The following is a 20517-nucleotide window of genomic DNA, read 5'->3' as shown; positions in this document are numbered from 1 at the left end:
GGACATTCACGATGATAGTGGTACAATGTCGACATCTGGTGGCGATTTTTAATCTGGGGCCATACTTTGGGTACCAAATTCGATGTTTACAAAATATCCAATTAAGAATGAAAATGTCCGCCCAATCAACTAAATGTTGAATTCGAGGTAACTTACTGTATATGCAAGCTTAGTAGGCAATACCTAATAACATAATAAGTCTGTTGTCATACGAATATACGATTCATCACTGCCATAAAAAAATGGCGGAAAATATTTTGTTCGACCCGGGGAATCACCATTTTTGTATGTATATAGAACCTTTATAAACATTTATGTTTGTACAAATAGGAATTAATCAATTGACTTTTAGGGATCACACAAAAATCATACTTATATGTTTGTGAACATAAGCTCCAAAATAAAATCATTACACTAAACCTTCGTTTCAAACAACTTATACAGTAACCAAATCACACAATAAACATCAAGAACTGCTGGGAATCTCTTATCAATATTTGTTCAAATTTAAAAAGGTGCCTAACTCTATTTTTGTTGACATCGTTTATGCATTCAATTAAATCGTACGATAAATCATATAAACATAAACATTCCCACCTTTCATTAAACACCTCGTAGTAGAAATCTGTTTATATGCATACACTCTTCTACGAAACATAGTGGGAAAAAATATATTCGTCGATGTAAACAGGCGGTGAAAAAGGAGACACTTTTCGACGAGTGATTTGTATGAAGTTCCACTGCCGTGCTACTAGGATCGTTAGCAAAATCTCAAGCAGAATTGTCAGTGGGATACCCAATTCATGTGAAAACAAAGGGAAAATGTCAGTGGGATACTCGATATGTTGGCTCCTGTCAGTTCAATAGGGGTTCTCTAAAGACGTCACCCAGGTGATGCGCAGTGACTTTGCCAGACTATTTCGCGGATAATCCGGGTTCTATAAGTATCGGCCAAAATTGCTTCCTTCAATCCCACAATCCTGGTAACGTCAAGCGGCCGCAGCTGGCTGCATGCTTTTATTTTCATCACGAGAAGCCAAAATGATAAGCATGTAGAACAAAGCAAGTGGAAAGGATTGGTGAAGTGTTTTGAATGTATTTTTCCCTATTAATTAATTCTTTTCAGCCTTCGGTCACCATTGTTTTTATGTAATCTGTTGCATTTTTAGAAGATATATTTGCCCTCTATCGATTTGTTAACATCATGGGTAATGCTGGCAGCAATCTTCCCCGGGAGCGCCACAAATCGGGTTCGCATGATGCTATTCTAGGATCGCCCCTCAAGGACGGACAAGCATTCGTCTTCGACAAGAAACCGGACCCTAACCATCGGTTGGTGTTTCAGCGCAGCGAGGAAGACGGAGAACCGTACTACTCTAAATCTGTTCCGGAACCAGAATTCTTGCGTGAGCATCGCCAGCGATCCAACACAGTTTCCAACGATTCAGCGCTCCAGTCGGATGACGATGGGAAAGAACCAGAAAGAGCAGCTCTACCGACTGTTTTCAAGTGGGAGGGTGGAGGCAAACAAGTTTACATCAGTGGAACCTTCTCCGAGTGGAAGGCCTTACCGATGGTCAAAAGCCATGGAGATTTCGTGACTATCATTGATCTCCCGGAGGGAGATCATCAGTATAAGTTTTGTGTGGATGGCGAGTGGAAGCATGATCCTCGGCTGGTGAGAAAATCGATTTGTTTGGAGGTGGAAATCAGATAACTTTCATATCTTATCGTAGAAAAACATAGAAAATGACGTCGGTACAAAGAACAACTTAGTGTCCGTTCGTCAGTCCGACTTCGAAGTCTTCCAAGCGCTCGCCAAAGATAGCGAAGATACTGGCAACAATGAGACTAAAGAATACGGCCAGGATATCCCAACAAGCAAACCTTGGGGGAAGGAGTCAGGTCCCCCCGTATTGCCGCCACATCTGCTACAGGTTATTTTAAACAAGGACACCCCGTTGTCGGTAAGTAACGATGAGCAGTAAACGCCCTGTATAATGAAAGTTGATGTTTAATCTTACCATGGTTACAGTGTGAACCAACGCTGTTGCCCGAGCCCAATCACGTGATGCTAAATCATCTGTATGCGCTTTCGATTAAGGATGGTGTGATGGTTCTGAGCGCCACCCATCGTTATCGAAAGAAATACGTTACAACTCTTCTGTATAAACCGATCTAAGTCAAATATAATAACGGTTCCAATCAGCCATCTTCAATTTATTCGGTATATCCGTTTAATTCTTCTATTCTATGATAGACAATAGTTCGGTATGACCCGTTCAATGTTTAAAATTATATAATTTTGTTAGTTAGGCAAGCATTGGTTCTGCTTCTCGTAAAAACATACATATTTGCTTCTGGATATTACGCTTCAAAAAAATACTGTAATCTCCGTCTTTATCCTCTCTGGCTATGAGTTTTCCTATGAACCTACTTAGTGTATTGATTGATCAAAAAATATGTGTAGCATGGTGCAGAAACTTGTAGGTAAGATTCAAAAATAACGAATTAATATATATGTGCTACGCGAATCGTTGGTTCAGTAAACTTGTAGGACGAAAGGTGAACCAATTAATGAGAATATATGTACGATGTATATAATTTATTATTGCTTCAGTAATGTTTCAATAAAATGTCTTCAGATTGAAATGAAATGAAATATTAAATAGTTCGAATGTACCAAAACAGCTCTGAATTGTGCCTGTTACGTCTCAACCTAAGACAAGACCAGACAATAGGGGGTCGATTTCGGACCAGCTGCTGATTGGTTAATTTTAATGGGTTGCGAATAATATTTGAAAATACACTTCGACAGAATGTACTCATGGTATGTACTCTCATACTAGTTTTCATGATAAAGCATAACAGAAAAATACAATTTGTTGTGAAATACGCAACAATGTTGCTTCACATCATCCAATTCATAGAATATATGATACGAAAACATATGTTAGTCTTGACATCTAGAGTGGTTCGGCATCCCTGTTGCTCGCACTGGGTAGAAGAGTAATGTGCGATTCACATAGCAGGTTACGGAGAAGAACGTCTACGTTCCGTCAACGTCTCCACCAATTCACACATGCAGTCAATGCTTCCACCAGCACCGTCACGTCAAATGCCAAACGAATGATTTATTTAATTTTATTCATGGTGTCGCCACCTACAACAATTTTAAATTGCAATGCCCTCTTTCAAATCAGCATGCCTAGAATCAGTTCTAAATTTAGAAAAATTCAATGAGAATCATTGAATTCAATTATTTAAATGCTTAAACCCCGTAGTCCGACCCTTATGCAACAATAATAATAAATAGAATAATTCTTTCAACTAGTCGCGAATGATTTTCACTCCGAATGACTTAGCTCCAAAGAGATATGTTGGCATAAAAAGTACAGTAAGTTACTTATAAAGCGATATGCTGAGGCACCACTCAGTGTCGCATTGGAGTCAGTTTCGACCAGTAATTGGACATTTGCGACTGGTGGCGACTTTCAATGTGGGGCCATAATTTGGGCCCCGAACTCAATGTTTACAAAAATGTCCAACTAGAGGTAAAAATGTCTAATGAAACGTGTTGCATCACAGATCTGTTCAATTAGCTTAATGTCGATGTAGATGTAAATTACTGTGCAACCAAATCAAAACAAAAGCCGAGACACAAAGCCCAGACAAAAACCAAACGAGCCGTCCGTCTCCGTCAATTATTCTTTTCTACAAACCCTGCCGGTCGTTTTCGTTGAACGTATGCTGACGGGTCGTTACGTTGCTGGTGTATGTGAATGTTTTCATGAGAATTGCATGGAAGAATCATTGACGTATCGTGACGTGACGGGACGTGAACGTGACGTGTATGTTGTATGTGAATCGCACTTAAGAGTAAGAAGCCAGTTGTCACGTCTTGTCTTAGGTCTCAACAAGATGTTAAAGAACCCCGAACGCTTCGTAACTTCGTAACGACTCATGTTTGGTGAACTGAGTATATAATGGATATTGCAGCAGAGATCGGAAACATCGGGACACCTTCCATGGTACAATAATAAACTAAAATAAGATCCGCTCACTTGCACCTTTGAGACATCGAAGCCGAACATCTTAATTCATAAGTGGTAAGTCAAAGAACGCGCGTATATCAGCGCAAATCGGAGGAACATTCGTTGACAAAAGAATTTCCCTGGTCTGAAGAGAGATCCAACCAATCCAACCAGAAGGTCGCATCACAAAATGTGACACGAGGCCACAGGAGCCATGGCACTCACAGATCGGTTTGTTCAGCTTCCCCTTCCTATACTCGCGCATAGATCTGTGAGACCGAGAGATCAATAATTCGTTCATTTCCCAGAAAACATGAACACCACGACTTTGCGATTCTCTCTAGCTTCGTCGTTCGTCATCGTTTAGCGTATCGCATGTGTTGGTACGAAGGGGACGTGTGTCACTTTTTTAACTCTTCCGGTCTGAGATACCGACGCGAGTACAAAAGTAACTTTTTTCATATTCTAGAACAGGGGTTCTCAAACTGTTTTGGGCGAGATACCCGTTTTTCAGAATGAAGTGATACCAAAGACCCCCATAGCAATTTTTTTTAAATCTCTAGTTTTCTTCTTATTCATACATAATACTTACCAATTTATAAACTTTGCGATTGATGAAATGAGCAAACTTGACCATACTTTCTTATTAAAATTCAACAAAATAAATATATACATGAAATTCAGTAATTATCAAGTGTAACTAATAATTTTTAAATACACATTACTTACAAATACTTAAGTAGGTAATTAATTTTTGAAACTAATTTTAAAATCGCAAAGTAAAGATAAAAATATGTTCCGGAAAAACGCAATCCTACGTCAAAAACTATGGGTGGGTTATACCTAAAATACAACCGCAAGGTTGGCGTAGGACTACCGTTGGCTTAGTAGACATTTGAGTGTATTGATTAAATTATTGATTAAACCAGTGATTTAATGAAACAATTTCCGAATTCAGATGCGAACAATCCCAATTTAGGTTAATTCATGTATTGCGAAAAGATTACTTCCTTTGTTGCAAGTCGTATGGCATGATACCTTGTTCATTTCATTCATTTCTCGTGGACTTCCAAAATATGTGAACGTAAGAATTTATTGCATCTCCCAAGTCTACGTACTTCTCGAACCGCAAATTTGCTTGATTTGTTGAACTTCAAGCACTCAGTTTTGATTTTGACATGTAAGCTGAACGCATAGTGTTCAATCGACGTAATCGCAGCAAATTGTTATCAGAATTTTGCCAAACGGTATACGTAGAAGTTCAATTAGCTGAAGACATCAAGGAATGTCTTTCTATGCAGTCTTGAATAACCGAGCCAAAGTATTATGTTCATATTGCTTTTGAAGTCTACATATATTCCAGGGAGTAAAAATTCATGCGTGTACAAAAGTACCCGCATCTTGCATCTATTTCGCAATACCGATTTCCACAAGCTCATCGAAATCTGTGTTGGGGAGACTCATCAAGTAGCCGCACCTTGCATCAAATTAATGTGGCGAATGAACAGTATCGTATAGAAAATTTGCATTGGTGCCTATCAACGGAAAAAACGAAAACCAAGAAACCCGAACATTCATAATTTTCGGTGAAAATACCCTGGACGCTACGCTCTTTTAAATTATTTTAATCGCTTCATTTAAGTGTAATCTCTTGAATTAAATTAGTCGATGAGTGTATTATCATTCGGGGTGGAAACTCAACTAAACCTAGTTTGGAGTGGGTCAACTCAGCATTGACGGACCCCATGTTAATTGGAGAGTAGTGAAGCAACTGAATGAAGAAATTCTTGAAATTCGAAGCAGCCAAAACTACGAGCTTACAAATATAGGTAGCTGCATTTTGCAAGTTTTCACAATTCATTCAAGAAGGAATGAAAAAGACTGTTTGGAAAATTGATGAATTCTCCAGTGCTTCTACAGCCTACAGAACGTTCCGTTGAGATGTGCGGAGTATTCTTGAATTATTGGATCGGCTGAAGTTTTGCGGAGTAAAATGGATCAAAACCCAACCGATGGTATAAATAGCCCTGGACATGCTGCCGTACCTTAAAACCTACGTAGCCGCAGTCTAAGCACAAAAAGAACGTAAGTACAAAGATACACATCCAGATTCCCGTAGGAACTTCGCTGCTGTTTTCACAGCCAGTACCTTTAGAGTAGTTGCAGAGGCTTTTGAGGATAAATTTTTGGAGGCTTTTCTTAACATCAGCTGCTGCAGTTCAACCATTTATGACGAGCTTTCAGAGTGACGAGCCTGTAGCACCTTTTCTATTCGAACTGACGAACCTTTTTAAACCAGTAATGAATAAATTAATCAAGCTAGCACTTTTGAGAGGGAATCTGAAGTCCCTTATAAACGTCGATCTTTCCGATGATTCGTTTCTGCTAAGCAGCGGCTAAAATTGAATTAGGATACTCTGTAAAAATTGCAATTAACAGTGTTGTGGAAACAATCAAGTTTATGAAAGAAATATCTTGATTTCTGACAGAACTGTAAAGAGTACTACATTCAATTTCTTCGAAAAATGAAGGAACGATAATTTTTGACAAAGACACGACACGATATATTTGTTGTATCCAGGGTTTATAGTTTGTAAAAAAGCGCATGAATTTCGCTCTTGATCATTTTGTCGAGAAAAATGGAATCAGTGATACCGTGGCGAACAAAAGTCAACAAGAATCCCTCGAGTTTTGTGATACTTTGGGTTCGTGCGATATGCTAAAAAACTATCGTCGAAAAGAAGAATGTTTGGACCTTTTGTGGGTGAAGAAACTCATAGGCGCAGCGGGGAAAGAATATACAAACTTTGTCAGAATATTGAATATTGACTTTGTCAAAAAGATCCTCATTCTGCCGCATGGCAATGCTACATTGGAGCGAGGTCCTCCATGAACAAAGTATGTTCGGTGGTAAACCAAAATGATCGGAACTTGGTAGCTCAGCGCATTGTTCACAATGAATTCATCTTATTTTGCATACAACTTGCAACCAAAATGCAAGCTTGTTATGTTTGTGTGGACTTGAATTCGATCATGAAATGAAAGTTTCAAATAAGAACAAGTTTTAATTAATAGGGATCGATTTCTAGACCTCGTCGACCCCCAAATTCAATTTTCGTTTGTGTAGACCCCTTGGAAACCGAGATCGACCCCAAGCGGTCGATATCGACCACTTTGAGAGACCCTGTTCTAGAATATTGTTGAATGAAATGTATAAATTAATGTTAGTGGCGTGGATTATTTTTTGAATTACAGACCTAATGTTATTTGACTTTAGTTCTTTTTGTCACCGGATTGAACGGATTCATATATTAACTATTCATCGTTAGATTCATACGTGCAAAAGCAAAATACAAATCTAGCATAACTTTTGGAAAGGTTCTGTGTAATATTCACATCAATATCATCAATTTCATGTTTCATCATGTTTCAAAAGGAATCGATCTTTATCACTACTTTTACCACTAGCAGTCAATAATAACACTGAAAAACCAATTGTTATTGTTATTATGTGATTTTAGTTTGAAGTTGAAGCCTCCGAGCAAAAAATGCTACATTGGACGTTTTGACTGACCGCTTTATACATTGGACAAATTACGTTGCACGATAAAAATTTGAAAACAACTACTGAACAATGATCCAAATCGAATTGCACAACGAATTGCACTAAAAACGATATCAACACCCGAAAATAACAAAAACAGAGACAAAGAATATTAGAAATATGCGAACTTTATATTCCAGAACCTTTATCATCTGGTAATTATCTAGAAGGTCGTTATACATTCTTCTCTTCGATAAGAGACCCGAAAAACACTATAACTGCATGGAATGTAATATATATGCTTGTTTCGAGCATGCAGTTATGCTATGTTCTGATTCTTACTCCAACGAAACCACAATTCAATTCAATTCAATTCTTTGTTCTTAAGAGGCTTTAAACTTTGCGGTTCATTCGCCTCTAGCACAGTGAAGCCCAGAGAGGACTGGCGAAGGGGGAACCAAAATCGAAAAATCACCCAGGTAATCTGTCCGCGCGGTTGTCGGATTCAAGGTGAAGGCAGGAAGGAATCCTATGCTTCAAAAGATATTTAATCGTTTTTATGTTATTTTATAGCTCTTCATACATTCATGAATTATATTCAGTTGCTTTCTTTTAATTAATAACAAGAAAAAAGTGGAATTTCATTATTTGTGTTGGAGTATCAAAAATTACTCTGTTGGGTTGAATTAGATGACTATTAAAAATGAATGCAAACGGAGAAATCATATTTTCTGGATTGTTTTCATTCAATTACACTTCAAATCTTCAAATAAATACTAATGAAGCCTAAAAAATACTCAATAGTAATATTACAGAGAAGTTCAATTGTAATTTTTGTTTCAACTTTCGGTCTGTGACACCGTTCACGAGTATACGAGTTATGATTTTACACGCGAGTACAGAAGGGTTAAAAGCAAATTATTCGTTTCAACCCACTTGTCCAAACGAAGTAGTTTCTCTAACAATTTACGAATTCAGGATAACATTGCAATCGACCTTTACGAATTATGATCGCAAGCCGGTTTGTTGGGATTTTGCATGGCTATCATTCTCACTTGCGTCCAGTAATGCGAAACAATATTCGGTTCCAGAAACTTGTTGAATAAGTCACCAAGTCGGGAATTTTCTGCAGCAAGTTGAATTTAGTTTTATCCGACCCCGGAGACTTATTGTTACGGACGGACTCGGGGAAAACTTTCCTTGCAAACTTGAAAATCCAACGATCAAAGTATTCCCCTATTGACGTAGAACTACGTCTTTCAGGAAGGGTGCCAAATCAGAAAACAGGTCACGTTTTTATGAAATAAAGTTAACGTTAATAACTATTTTCACTGTGAACGAATTCTTATGATTTGTATACCAATCGAATCGGAAATTCGCTAAGATTTGTTTGATATGCTATACATTACAATTCGCTAATCTTTAAACGGTTTAAATTCATGAAAACTGGAAGAACTTCCTTTTTTCCCATACATTTGTTCTGCCGAATCATGTGCTAACCCCACCCATATTTCGAATGCTTATAAATCGAACATTTCTTAACAGATCGGAAAGATGTTTGCATCAATTGATAGGAAATATTTCTACGCGCCTATCACAATTAATAAAATGTTATTTTTCATGAGATGAACAATTGAATAACTGTAAAATGTCAAGCCCTAACTGCCAAGTTTTGATTGGCCCGGTTCACGGTTTCCCCAACACAGACTTCTAAATCGATGTACCTGTGTGTGTGTTCATCATGACTCTCCCCGCAATTTGTGCAACGCAACAGTAGACAATCGCGTGATCAAATTGCTTACATTTATTGCAATTCGTTATCCTGTGTACAAACAATCGAACAGGTGAGCAAAATGCACGTTTTGAAACGAAGTTTGGAACGACGGAGGCCTAAAAAATTACTCGAAATGAATTTGTTCGATTGAAAACTCTTTTATCATTTATATATGTAACAGATTTCAATTGGTCGCTGCAATTTGTATGCAACCGCCGGCTTATAATTTGTCTGCATGTGCGTTGAAGAATGTAATGGAAGAAGAATTTCAGCACTAGCAATGATCCCAAAAATTGTATCTCCTCAATTATTCCTAATACAAATGTGGCATTCGGAAATCGTTCATAATCCACCAGAAAAAAGAAAGAAAATCATGAGAGCATTATTTTACTGGTGAAAAAACCCTCGAACAGATCATCGTATATTTTTTGGCGCTCTTGATCGGAACTTTCGTCATCCGAATCCGTTCGGTCCTCGTCATCACTGGACTTCAACGGTTCATCCATTACCAACCGTAGGTCCAGCAGGCGTAATGCTGCCTCTGAAAATAAGTAAACTCATTGCAAATACATTCAAATTAGTAGCCCAGAGATAATTTACTAACTGTGCGCTTGCTGGAATCGGAAGTCATTCTGATGCTGAACCAACCAGTTGCAAGTGGCCTGTAGTCGACACTGTATCGCATGCCCACCAACTTGGAGAATTACCCTTCGATACACGGTTTGGAATAAATCAAACAGCAAAAGCACACCATTCTGCGTAATCTGCAGCATCGTGTTGAATTCTGAAACGAACAATTGCTTCTCTCAAACATACAGCGCTTAAGGATAATAAGCACAGAGTATGTACCTATCTGCAGCGGACTTCGCGTCCAGCAATACAGCAGCTTATGAAATAAAACCACGAAGGCGTTGGTGATCCGAATGTGACACTGGCACGACACCAATCGGGAGGAGTTTTCCGAACGTTGGAAGAATTGTCTCAGCCACCGGACCGGACGTGCCATTGCATTCCGCAGGAAGTAGATGGTGTTTCGAGTGTTTGCAACAAGGTGGACTATTTCTGGCTCACTGAGGGACCGGTTTTGTGGTACCGACGTTTCCAGCAACATTCCATATATTTGTAGAATGCAAGAATCTGAAAGGATATTCTTTGGTTGAAAAAAGGTTCAGATTGAACCGCGTTAGCCTCTCGTTGTACCTTTAGTGAATTGTATCATTTTGAAGGCACTGCTCTTTGTGAAGCATTCAGGCTTACTACGCCAACAGAGGTGATTGATGAGTTCCATTGATTGCTCTGCAGATGATATCCGGTACAGTGCTTCCGACACATGGGTCAGTGTGAGTGCACAGTCTGGTCGGCAGTATATGATCGATCTCAGGAAGCCCACCATCTGTGTTCCTCTGAATATTATTTCAACTAATCAATTGCCGGTTTTGAAAAGGTTGTATCAAACTTACCGTTCTTCCAACTGACATACATGGTAACTGAGGCCACATAAGAGTGAGGCAGCGGCTGCAATCATTCCAAAATGATCGTATAAATCATTCTGAAACAACAGTGCATGTGATACATTTCCAGTGAAGCAGAAGTAGGGCGTCGTGCACAAATTACGTAACGCGAGTAGGGGGGAGGGGGGTCGAGGTTGCATCACTTAATGTGACATAGTGGGGAGGGGGGGTGTGGCTTTAGCCGTGATCGTTACACAACAAAATTCCATTTTTATTCCTCAATAAATTTATGGGCCCCTATATACTTGAGCAGCTAGCTTCGATTCTGGGACCGAATGAGGTGTGTTTCCTGAGCCAAGATGTCTAAGCATGTGTTTTAATGGGTTTAACGGCGACCGGTAAGCAAGCACCGGTAGATGCATCTCGAACAGGGTTACCATATCTACATAATAATCTGTACTTCTTCAATTTTTCAAACCAAGAATCTGTAGATACAGATTACAATTTTCTGTGTTTCATACAGAATTTACAGATTTTTTAAAATAACGTTGCGATAACTAATATCTTTCATCTTTTTCTTACTAGAGCACAGATAATGTAAATTCTAAAAGTGTACTCATACTGTAGTGAAAATTAATTTCCTTTGAAAGTTTATTTTTCAAATGAAATGAAAATGCACAGCTCAAATCGAAAAGAAGGGATTAAATCAGTTCAGGAAATATTGAAGCTCGAATCATTGAAAATGCTGAGTTCGCCCGCTCTCACTGGAATCCGTTGTTAAACATATCCTAGAGAGATTCAACTATGAGCGAAATCCTATTTTACTGTTTTTTGAACTACGTTTTGCTATTGATTGTTGAATTGAACAAAACAAACTGGAATACCTGAATTCACTTAGATTAATTCGGACACCAGAGAACTTCATCTTACTTTCTGGAATAATATATGTCAAGAATAATACATCAAATATGATGTTCCAGGACCAGACTTTGGAGATTTAGCAGTGGCGTCTCGTGAGTAAATTGACTAGTTGTGCACGGCGAACCAGCGAAACCCAAAATTTGATAAATTTCTGCTCAACAATGCAAAAGAAAGGGGCTAATTAGTGCTCGAATATTGTTTTTTTATCTAAGAATTTTAGTGGATTGACTGAACTATCTCGTGTTTCCTCATATTTCAAACATTTTTGAGTCTAATTCTTATTTTGAGCTATTTTTCATAATCGTGCGTAGTAGATTGTATATAAATTCAATATTACATTGCATAAGTTTAGATGCGTAATGGAGTGCGACAGAATGTTTCTTAAACATAATATTAGAGTCTTGTTTTCAGGGACAAATTATCTTTTTAATCAAATTTCTTCTGGTGATACAGTAATGAAATTTAAATCGAAAATCAGTCGCAAAAAGGTTTTCCAATAAATTACTCCTGATGTTGAAGCTCAAGAAGCGATAAATTGCTCCTGATGTTGAAGCTCAATAGCCATAATCATAAGCTTTTTCAGTCGCTCCTCTCCCATCGTTGATCATAAGTAAGTTTTCAGTCTACGAAGAACTAAAAAACTTTGTTTGACCGATGCTGTGGTTGGAGGAAGCGTTAGTATTAGCTTTGCGAATAAAACAATTTCCGGAAAAATATCGTCAAGATTGCTACCGATCAGTGGCTTCGTATAGAACACTCGCAGTTCACCTCCTAATTCCACTTTCACAAAATCCAGCATGTATCCTTGCAGCCCTGGTGCGAGTGAAATCGTATCATCATCCCACTTTGTGTCACCTAGATACATTTCTTTCAGAAAAGTAGAAATTGCTCTATTATATGTTTCAACTATGTTGATCATCCTAGAGCTGTAGGCCCACTTGACTCTGCACAAGTTCGGGATCTTCTGCTGCATAAATTTCTTCAACTCGTAATCGCACTTTGAGCTTTGGATGAAAAATGGTGCCAACGAAGAGAGGGAAGAAAAACATTTCCTTGTTTTTGAATTATTCGTGCAAGAGTGCAGAAAAACAATATTGAGAACATGCGTCCTACAATTAATATGATTAGCGTTTGGAAACGACTTCTTTGCGATCGCCTGGATTTCTTCCTCTATCTCCACTCGAGCTCCATCATATGTTTGCGCAACCAGCTTAGCAGGTGATACGCCAAATTGATGCAGTAAACTAAACTCATTCTGAATTTATTCTGATGTTCCAGAAAATACTACCGTGGTATTTATGAAGACGGAAACCGACATATCTTTCGTAACCAAAAAGTTACACATGTCCTTATAGTTTCCTCTATTCACAGACGTTATGCTTTCATCGTGACCTCGGAAGCTCAGCCCATGTGAACTGAGAAGACGAACTAATTCAATGAGAATTTTCATGCCTTCTCTGTTTTTCTTCACAATTGAATTATGCTTGTTTCTTACGATTTCATTAGCATGATCTAACGCATCTTCAATGCAAATTTTCTCAAACGTGCGGCATGTCATGCTGTTGTTGGTGTGCTCTTTGGTAGCTGAATGAGTATTTATAGCAAAAGATAGATGATTCAAATCTGCATATCCTACTCTGTATAGTTCATTAAGACTTATGTCAAATGAATGTATCTTTTAATGAAAATTTAAAAAAAATAAAAAAATGAGTGGGTTATATCTATGATATAACCGCAAGGTTCACGTGGAACTACCTTAGCTTAGCAATCATTCGTTTGTATTGATTAAATTCTTAATTGAATGAAACAGTTTCCAAATTCAATTGAGTTCAATATATTTGCTCTGTGAGTGAAAAAAATGAACAAATGCCGTGTGAAGTCAATTCATTTATTGTGATTGATTGTTCTTCGTTACAAGTAAATTTAATGACGGACCTTTTACGTTTGGTATGATGACTAGAACAAAATATATGTACGGAAGAATTATCAAACATATGATGAACCAGCCTAAGGCTGAAAATCTTTCCAATAAAGACAAAAAAGACAAAAAAAAATTATCAAACGATTATTTTATTTTACATTTCCCTCTGAAGTTTACATCCCAAAAGTGTACATACTTCTCGAATCTCGAATTTGTTTGAAACTGGGAAGTTCATTCGCTTCTAGTGTCTGCACGATTTTCCCAGGTTCCTAAGTTTAGAAGATCATGTTAGGACAGACATATTCCACTCTGCACAAAGGCAAGCGAGGACAAAAGTACTCGCAGTTTGCATTTATTTGCAGAGCCGATTTCCCCAGAAACCTCGGTTTTGAAGTCTGTGTTAGGGAAACACATTTCAATCGGAACAAAAATACTCCCGATTTGTATGAATTCGCAATGCCGATTTCCCCACGCTTCATGGATTTGAAGTCTGTGTTAGGGAAACACATTCCAGTCGGAACAAAAATACCCCCGACTTGCATGAATTTGAAATACCGATTTCTCCAGGCACCTTGGTTTAGAAATCTCTATTAGGGAACAAATTTCGGTGGGAACAAAAGCTCCAGTACGAAATGTTCGAGCTATAAGCATTCGAAATCTTTCATTTTTTCCTGCATGTTCTGTGTTTAGGTTTTCATTTTACCCTCCATATATTCCGGTTAGACGTAGTCCCACGTCAAAATAAAAGTATCTCTACACTGTTTGATGCTGGGCTCTTTAACAGCAAACAAGGCCATCAAAATAGCTTTACTCTTGTCCCTGAACCACATAGCCACTTCGCGTCGTGAGCTGTAGCATCAAAGTTTCGTGTAACTATTTTACCGTTTCTAGCACAAGTCGTTTTTAAATTGTCCAGTTTTGGCCGCGGAAAATCCATTTTCGCAAAAAGTTATTTCTCTTCCACAGTTCTTTTCGCAGACGGCCTTTTCAAAAACTCATCGACAATATACTGCCCAACAGTGTGATTTGTGATGATTTATCGCGAATCTCAATTGGCACACCGAAAAAAACTGGATGAAATTTCGTCATCTGGAGTGTGCCAATCCGACAGCAAATCTAAAGCAAGGGATTGCTAAGATTGCCGCCTTTTTGTAGCCAGCATAGAAAACCATGAGCATAGAAATCTTAACCTGAAATTAAAAATAAAATGCTCCGCGCGTTCCTGCAGCAGTGTTTTTAATTGCAAATCGACAAGCAAGCTTCCGGATGGGTATCCAAACATCGCTTACTAAAGGAAACTATCCAATGTAATCAAACATTAACATATCTGACTCCAAACAGTAAACAATACGTGAGTCCCTGAGCGCGAGCCCTGCTTTATGTTGCCTACGCTCAATTCGCTTTGGTTGGGATAGGATTGCCAGGGCCCCGATCTAAAGCATGGATCTCCTCACATGCAAAGCAAAATATGCACGATATATACGCTAATACATTGGCAATTTACTAGAGCGTGTGATCGCCGCTCTATCTGTTCACCGAAAAAGTGCACAGAGACTGATGTCGATGACGTAATAAATCATCTGCGTCAAGTAAGCTTTCAGAGAGCCGCTACATAAAAGCATCTTACGCAAAGCGCGCCGATCTGGTGTTCTAAACTCGGGTTGCGAGAGAATCGAGAGAGACCATCGATGAGGAGATGGTGGAATCAACAAACCACCATTCTCTTCTCTTGTGCTCAGAGTCCACTGCACGAAATCGTTGCCAACACATTGGCAGTTTAGTTACCCGAAGCTTCAACACAATTTTATTAATCAGTGTGTAGATATACGTAATTTTTGTGCACTAATCGATGTGCACTGACTGGGGAGTGCATAGTATAAATGGTTAAAAAAAACAAAATACATAATTCTGCACAGTGCGTGGACTGGGAGAGTCGTATGTTTTTCATAGACGTTTCTTTTATAGACGTTTCTTTTTTGGGCTCTAGTCTGTGCATAGCAGAGTAGGAGCGTTTCATTTTTTTTTCTTTTTAAATATTAGGTTGTGCGGTGCACGAGGTGCACATATGGACGAGACGCCACTGAGATGTAGAAAAAGCATCTGCAAACGCAAGCTACTGAACCGACGACAACTAGACAAAGGTTTTAGGACCATCTGCTGAACCATCAAATGGTTGGACTAATGTTTGAATAAAAATAAAAATTTGAATAAAAACATAACATACCCTATTAATTTGTTTAGAATGAAAAATTCCTGTCCAGTCCATATCCTAAGCATTAGCTATATTGTAACTTTATGTGCCAAGCGTTGACAGTTCTCTCCAATTTAGCCATATTATGCTACCTTTTAATTCATTACTACCATTACATTTTTGTGTGTACCTAAAATATACAGGGTGGGCCATTTAAAGTGGAAGCATCTGGCAACCCCATAACTTTTGACAGAGATGTCAGATTAACAAATGTCATACCGCGTTGGAAGCGTCATTTCAGTACAATTTTAACCATGGAACAATACACACCTAAACAACGCGCTGAAATTGTTCAGCTGTACATTCAAAATAACTTCTCAATTGTGGCTTTTGGCAAAAAATCATAATGTCTGATGAGGCGCATTTCAACTTGAATGGAGGAGTGAATAAACAAAATTGTCGGTTTTATGCCACTGAAAACCCTCAATTCATCGAAACGCAACCTCTTTACGACCAAAAAGTTACTGTGTGGTGTGGCATTTATGCCGATAAAGTCATCGGCCCGTACTTCTTTGAAAACGAAAATGGAGCAACGGTAACCGTGAATGGGGAGCGTTATCGGACAATGATAACCGATTTTTTATTGCCATTTGTTCGTGAAAATGAATTGGACAATTACTGGTTCCAACAGGACGGCGCTACATGCCATACAGCGGCTGCCACGACCAAATTATTGCGCGAAATATTCCCCGGAAGATTAATATCGAAAAACGGCGATTATGACTGGCCACCGAGATCACCTGATTTGACGCCTCCTGACTTTTTTATGGGGATATTTAAAATCCAAGGTATACACTGGTGAACTAAGGACCCTGGCTGCGCTGAAAGACAATATCCGACAAGAAATTGCTGCCATATCGGCCGAAACATTGGGCAAAGTGATGGAAAATGCCGAAAAAAGGGCACATTTTGCGGTCAAGGCCAGAGGCGGTTATTTACGAGATATCATAATCAAAAAGTAGTTAGAACAAATCTCCTTGGACCAAAATAAATGAATTTCAAAAAAAAAATTTAAAATTCCACTTCTTTACTTTGCTATTGCAAAAACAATTCCTTCCACTTTAAATGGCCCACCCTGTATTATAATGAAGGTATTTACATTGCCAATGTGAACAAGCATCCCCTGGTAACTGAATAAATTTCCATTGCACCTCAATAAAGCAATGTATTTTTACTACAGTGTATATGTTACGTGGATACCATTACCATCAACATCGTCTAATCAATAATTTCTATGCTAATCGATGATACTAAAGCTAAAATTATGTTTAAAAATTGGACTTATAAACCTTATACAGATTTTTTTGAGAAAAAGCTTAGATGAAAAGATTTTTTTCAGACCAAAAACACAGATCATGATTCTGTGTTGGCTACTTAATAAAAGCTCATTCCATCTGTTATCGCAGGATGCTAGGGCCACTTGGTCATGCCGAAGCAGCTCAATACAGTGGTCCAATGTACTTTGCAGTTCGTTCAGGAAGGCACTGTTCTTTGGACGCATTTTCTCATGGGCTCGATTTTGCAAGGGTGAGCGAGCTGCCTATTTTGGTATTATTCAGCTTCAAGGAATAATCAAATCAATAATCATGAAAAGTATGGATGGAGTACCTGACGAGAACCCGTTTTAAAAAGGTCATACATATTTTCGATTTTAATCAATTGAATCTCGATCCTATACGCGTTACTACATATGCTTCAGGACGCAGAGCTTTCAATCATTGAACGTCGGATGGCTCCTCTTCCCCGGGATTAAGTAAGTTCAATACTTCCTCATGATCATGGGGGATCTCAACTGGAAACGAAACATTTTAAGTATGCAGGGGAATCTTTAGCTGATGTGGGGAATAATCTAGCGATCGGCGAATATTCCGTCAAAGCAGAATAAATTGAGTTCACAAACTCCAAATTCGATTAAGCAGAGCACATCCCAGGCTCTTTGCAAGTAGTGAATATAGCGACAAGAATTGCTGCTCTGGAGTAATGTAAATCAACATAAATTTATATCAGCCCATGTTCCTCTCAGCTTAACTCCAGATGGGTTGAAAGCACCATTCCCAACTGATGTCAGCATTAATTTTCCGTCTGTTTGTTAAAAATTCAATGAACTTGTCGAACATTCTTCCGATGTCACTATTTGCGTATATGAAACATTCGTAAGAACATTTGATTCCGATCTGAGCAGATATCTAATTTTTTTAAATTGAAAGAACGACATTGACTTGGTGTAAAGATTAGCGTTACGTAACATGAGTATGAGGGAGGTTTGTCTTGCGTTACTTTTTGTTACATAGGGAAGGGGGAGGTGGTCCAAAATCGCATTTTTAGCGTTACGTAATTTGTGCACGACGCCTGATAGAAAGGCACTCACCGAATAACTAACTTTGTTCAAAGCCTTACTGAGAATGGTTACGCAACTGTCATCCCCATCCTGCCGCCGCATTAATCTGACCGCCAATGAAGGTAGGTACCTACAGAGAAGCCCGAGAGCTGCCAAAAATCTCCGCTGGATAATGGCTTTCTCGTTGTAGGAAATGGGCTCCCGTTGGTAAATATTAACATCACCCTCCAACCGACTCTTTTTATGGTTTTTACAGAGAAAATCGTACGCATCTTTCGCTCCATTATTACTATCCTTAACTCGTATCAATTGCAATCGATACGAGTATTTCTTGATTTGGTCGATGGCCTGATGCGCTGTTTGCGCGATAAATACAACGGTATCAACAGGAAGTGCCCCTTTCAAGTACACCAGCTGTGAGAGACACGCTTGAAGGTGACCCAAATGCTGGGAAAGTGCCGCATCACCTTTGGAGAAACTGAAGATTCTGCTGTTGATGTTAAATTTTGAAATACTTTCCGCAGAAAGCTCAAATATTTTGGAGTCGATTTCATATTGTGTACATGAAGAATTGGGAAGGCGTTGGAGACAATGGCTGTGAATTTTGAAGTCCTGTTCGGTGACTGGCTTCTCAATGCTAACACCCTCGCCATTATCAACTCGGAATGAGTTGTTCAATCGCTTAGTTTTCAGATTCATCATCTCCATAGTTTTGAACTCAAGATCTGCCTTCTGGGCCATTATTACCTTCTCAAGGTCCTTCATTTTTTCAACCCACTCCTTCTTCATCGTTTCATTTTCCTTCATCTTCTCCAACCGCAGCTGCTCATTTTGATTTTTCACATTCTTCAGCTCATATCGTAACATAGACACTTCTCCGTCACGAATCTGAATTCGCTCGAGCACCTCGCTGTAATCCGTTTGGAGCTTTTCGGTCTTCTTACTTGCCATCTCTAGCTGACCGGTGAGAAACTTGACTTGCAAATCTTTTGCATGATCCTTCTTTTTAGCGGCATTTGCTAGTGCCTCCTTGTCGGTCTGTTGCTGTTGACTTGGCATAATTCGTCCCTTTGAAACTCCTTTCCCAGGACACATTCCGTTGACGAAAGGCGGTTGCTTGGGTTGATACAAGGGCACAGGCCTCCTATCCATCTCCGTTTGATTCGTCTTCTTTCTCTCCGGTGACAGTGTGGGATTCTCTCTGCGCTCAGGAGCCTCACCGCTTCCACCTTGGCGGAACTCGTCTAGATTAAAGTCATCACCAACATTGTTGAAAAAATCGTCAATATGCTTCTCTACGGTGTCATAATTATCGTCGAACTGCTCAGTAAACACATCGTCATCTTCTGTCAGCAGATCCATTACTTCGTTGGGCACCGTAGGTGCTCGAGAGGAACTTGGAATCGCCGCAGGTGGGGGCATTAAATCTCTGGCATTTGATACGTTGGAAACCTTTGTGGTTTGTGTACTCGTAACCACCTCTTTACTGAACTTTCCAAATGTGGTATCTGCTGTTTGAGATTGGTGGATCATTTCTACCTCTTCGACCGCCTGCGAAGCCAAAATAATGAACTCATCATCCTCATCACCCCACAAGTAGTCGGTTTTGGAAGACGACGATCTGGCGAGGGTTGTTGGTGTTCTTAACGCAGTTGAAGCAGTCGGCGCTTGCAGCTGGCTGGGAATTGCAGCAGGCTTGCTGTTACCGTTCAATTCCAGTCGAGGTTTTTTACTCGCAGCCGAGGGTTCCTTCAGCTGGAAGTTTCCGAAGCGTTTCGAGGCCATTGCTACCGACTAGTTTATTTGTACAATTTATACGAATGTATACATTCGAAGGCTGATAATACTAAGGCTGTTCAAAGCTGAAACAAGCGACTCCGGGAACACATGACATTACCGACACTCTAAAACAAACAATAGCGCTGGAATAATATTTAACACACGATGGTACTCATTTATAACTGGTTGGTTACACTATGTACAAACTTTCGGAATGTTTAATGCTAACTACAAATTTTGGGCAACACATGTAAACAAACTCGGAGTTTTGAATTTGACTCTTGAGGAGGTGTTCTAGCGGCAGTGATGTCAGATTTTATCGTTTGCATATCTTTATACGGCATGAAAAAAATGTCTCCAAACACGACACAAATATACACTGAGAGAAATAATTAGTAAATATAACGAATTTTTTTGTTAAATGCTACCAATCTATAGTAATTTCCTACTGTACTAATAAACATATATGTCGAGCAGATCCATGATTCATTAAGGTGCCCGTAC

The 20517-nt window shown here is 39.0% G+C and overlaps 2 protein-coding genes across 3 annotated transcripts; one reads left to right on the top strand and one right to left on the bottom strand.

Annotated features, from left to right (window-relative positions):
• The first annotated feature begins 784 nt into the window (after positions 1 to 784).
• LOC129776136 (5'-AMP-activated protein kinase subunit beta-1) lies at positions 785 to 2662 on the top strand. Its single transcript, XM_055781573.1, has 4 exons — positions 785 to 1095; positions 1170 to 1678; positions 1737 to 1967; positions 2036 to 2662. Exons 2-4 carry the CDS (start codon positions 1205 to 1207, stop codon positions 2180 to 2182), a joined length of 852 nt encoding a protein of 283 aa, XP_055637548.1. The 5' UTR covers positions 785 to 1095; positions 1170 to 1204; the 3' UTR covers positions 2183 to 2662.
• A 7033-nt stretch (positions 2663 to 9695) lies between these two features.
• Positions 9696 to 20460, bottom strand: LOC129777671 (ATR-interacting protein mus304). Of its 2 annotated transcripts, none has more exons than XM_055784084.1 (6): positions 18265 to 20460; positions 10813 to 10901; positions 10553 to 10755; positions 10202 to 10489; positions 9957 to 10136; positions 9696 to 9893 (listed from the first exon to the last, which is right to left on the bottom strand). In XM_055784084.1, exons 1-6 carry the CDS (start codon positions 20017 to 20019, stop codon positions 9724 to 9726), a joined length of 2685 nt encoding a protein of 894 aa, XP_055640059.1. In that variant the 5' UTR covers positions 20020 to 20460; the 3' UTR covers positions 9696 to 9723. The 2 variants fall into 2 exon arrangements, with proteins under 2 accessions (XP_055640059.1, XP_055640060.1); XM_055784085.1 differs by having other exon boundaries at positions 9756 to 9893; positions 9953 to 10136; positions 18265 to 20365.
• Between the last annotated feature and the right edge of the window lie 57 nt (positions 20461 to 20517).

This window comes from Toxorhynchites rutilus, chromosome 3 (assembly GCF_029784135.1).
Source record: "Toxorhynchites rutilus septentrionalis strain SRP chromosome 3, ASM2978413v1, whole genome shotgun sequence".
NCBI lineage: Eukaryota > Metazoa > Arthropoda > Insecta > Diptera > Culicidae > Toxorhynchites > Toxorhynchites rutilus.
The sequence above is the reverse complement of the archived record's forward strand: the minus strand, read 5'-3'. Positions and strand labels throughout refer to the sequence as shown.

What these genes read in the sequence shown, in the direction of transcription:
- LOC129776136 (XM_055781573.1), top strand. Translation starts at nt 1,205, where the DNA reads ATGGGTAATGCTGGCAGCAATCTTCCCCGGGAGCGCCACAAATCGGGT. An exon ending in GGAAGCATGATCCTCGGCTG is followed by an intron (nt 1,679 to 1,736) that starts GTGAGAAAATCG and finishes ATCTTATCGTAG; the next exon opens with AAAAACATAGAAAATGACGT. An exon ending in ACAAGGACACCCCGTTGTCG is followed by an intron (nt 1,968 to 2,035) that starts GTAAGTAACGAT and finishes CCATGGTTACAG; the next exon opens with TGTGAACCAACGCTGTTGCC.
- LOC129777671 (XM_055784084.1), bottom strand. Translation starts at nt 20,019, where the DNA reads ATGGCCTCGAAACGCTTCGGAAACTTCCAGCTGAAGGAACCCTCGGCT. An exon ending in TGAACAAAGTTAGTTATTCG is followed by an intron (nt 10,902 to 18,264) that starts GTGAGTGCCTTT and finishes CTGTTGTTTCAG; the next exon opens with AATGATTTATACGATCATTT. An exon ending in CCGATTCCAGCAAGCGCACA is followed by an intron (nt 9,894 to 9,956) that starts GTTAGTAAATTA and finishes ACTTATTTTCAG; the next exon opens with AGGCAGCATTACGCCTGCTG.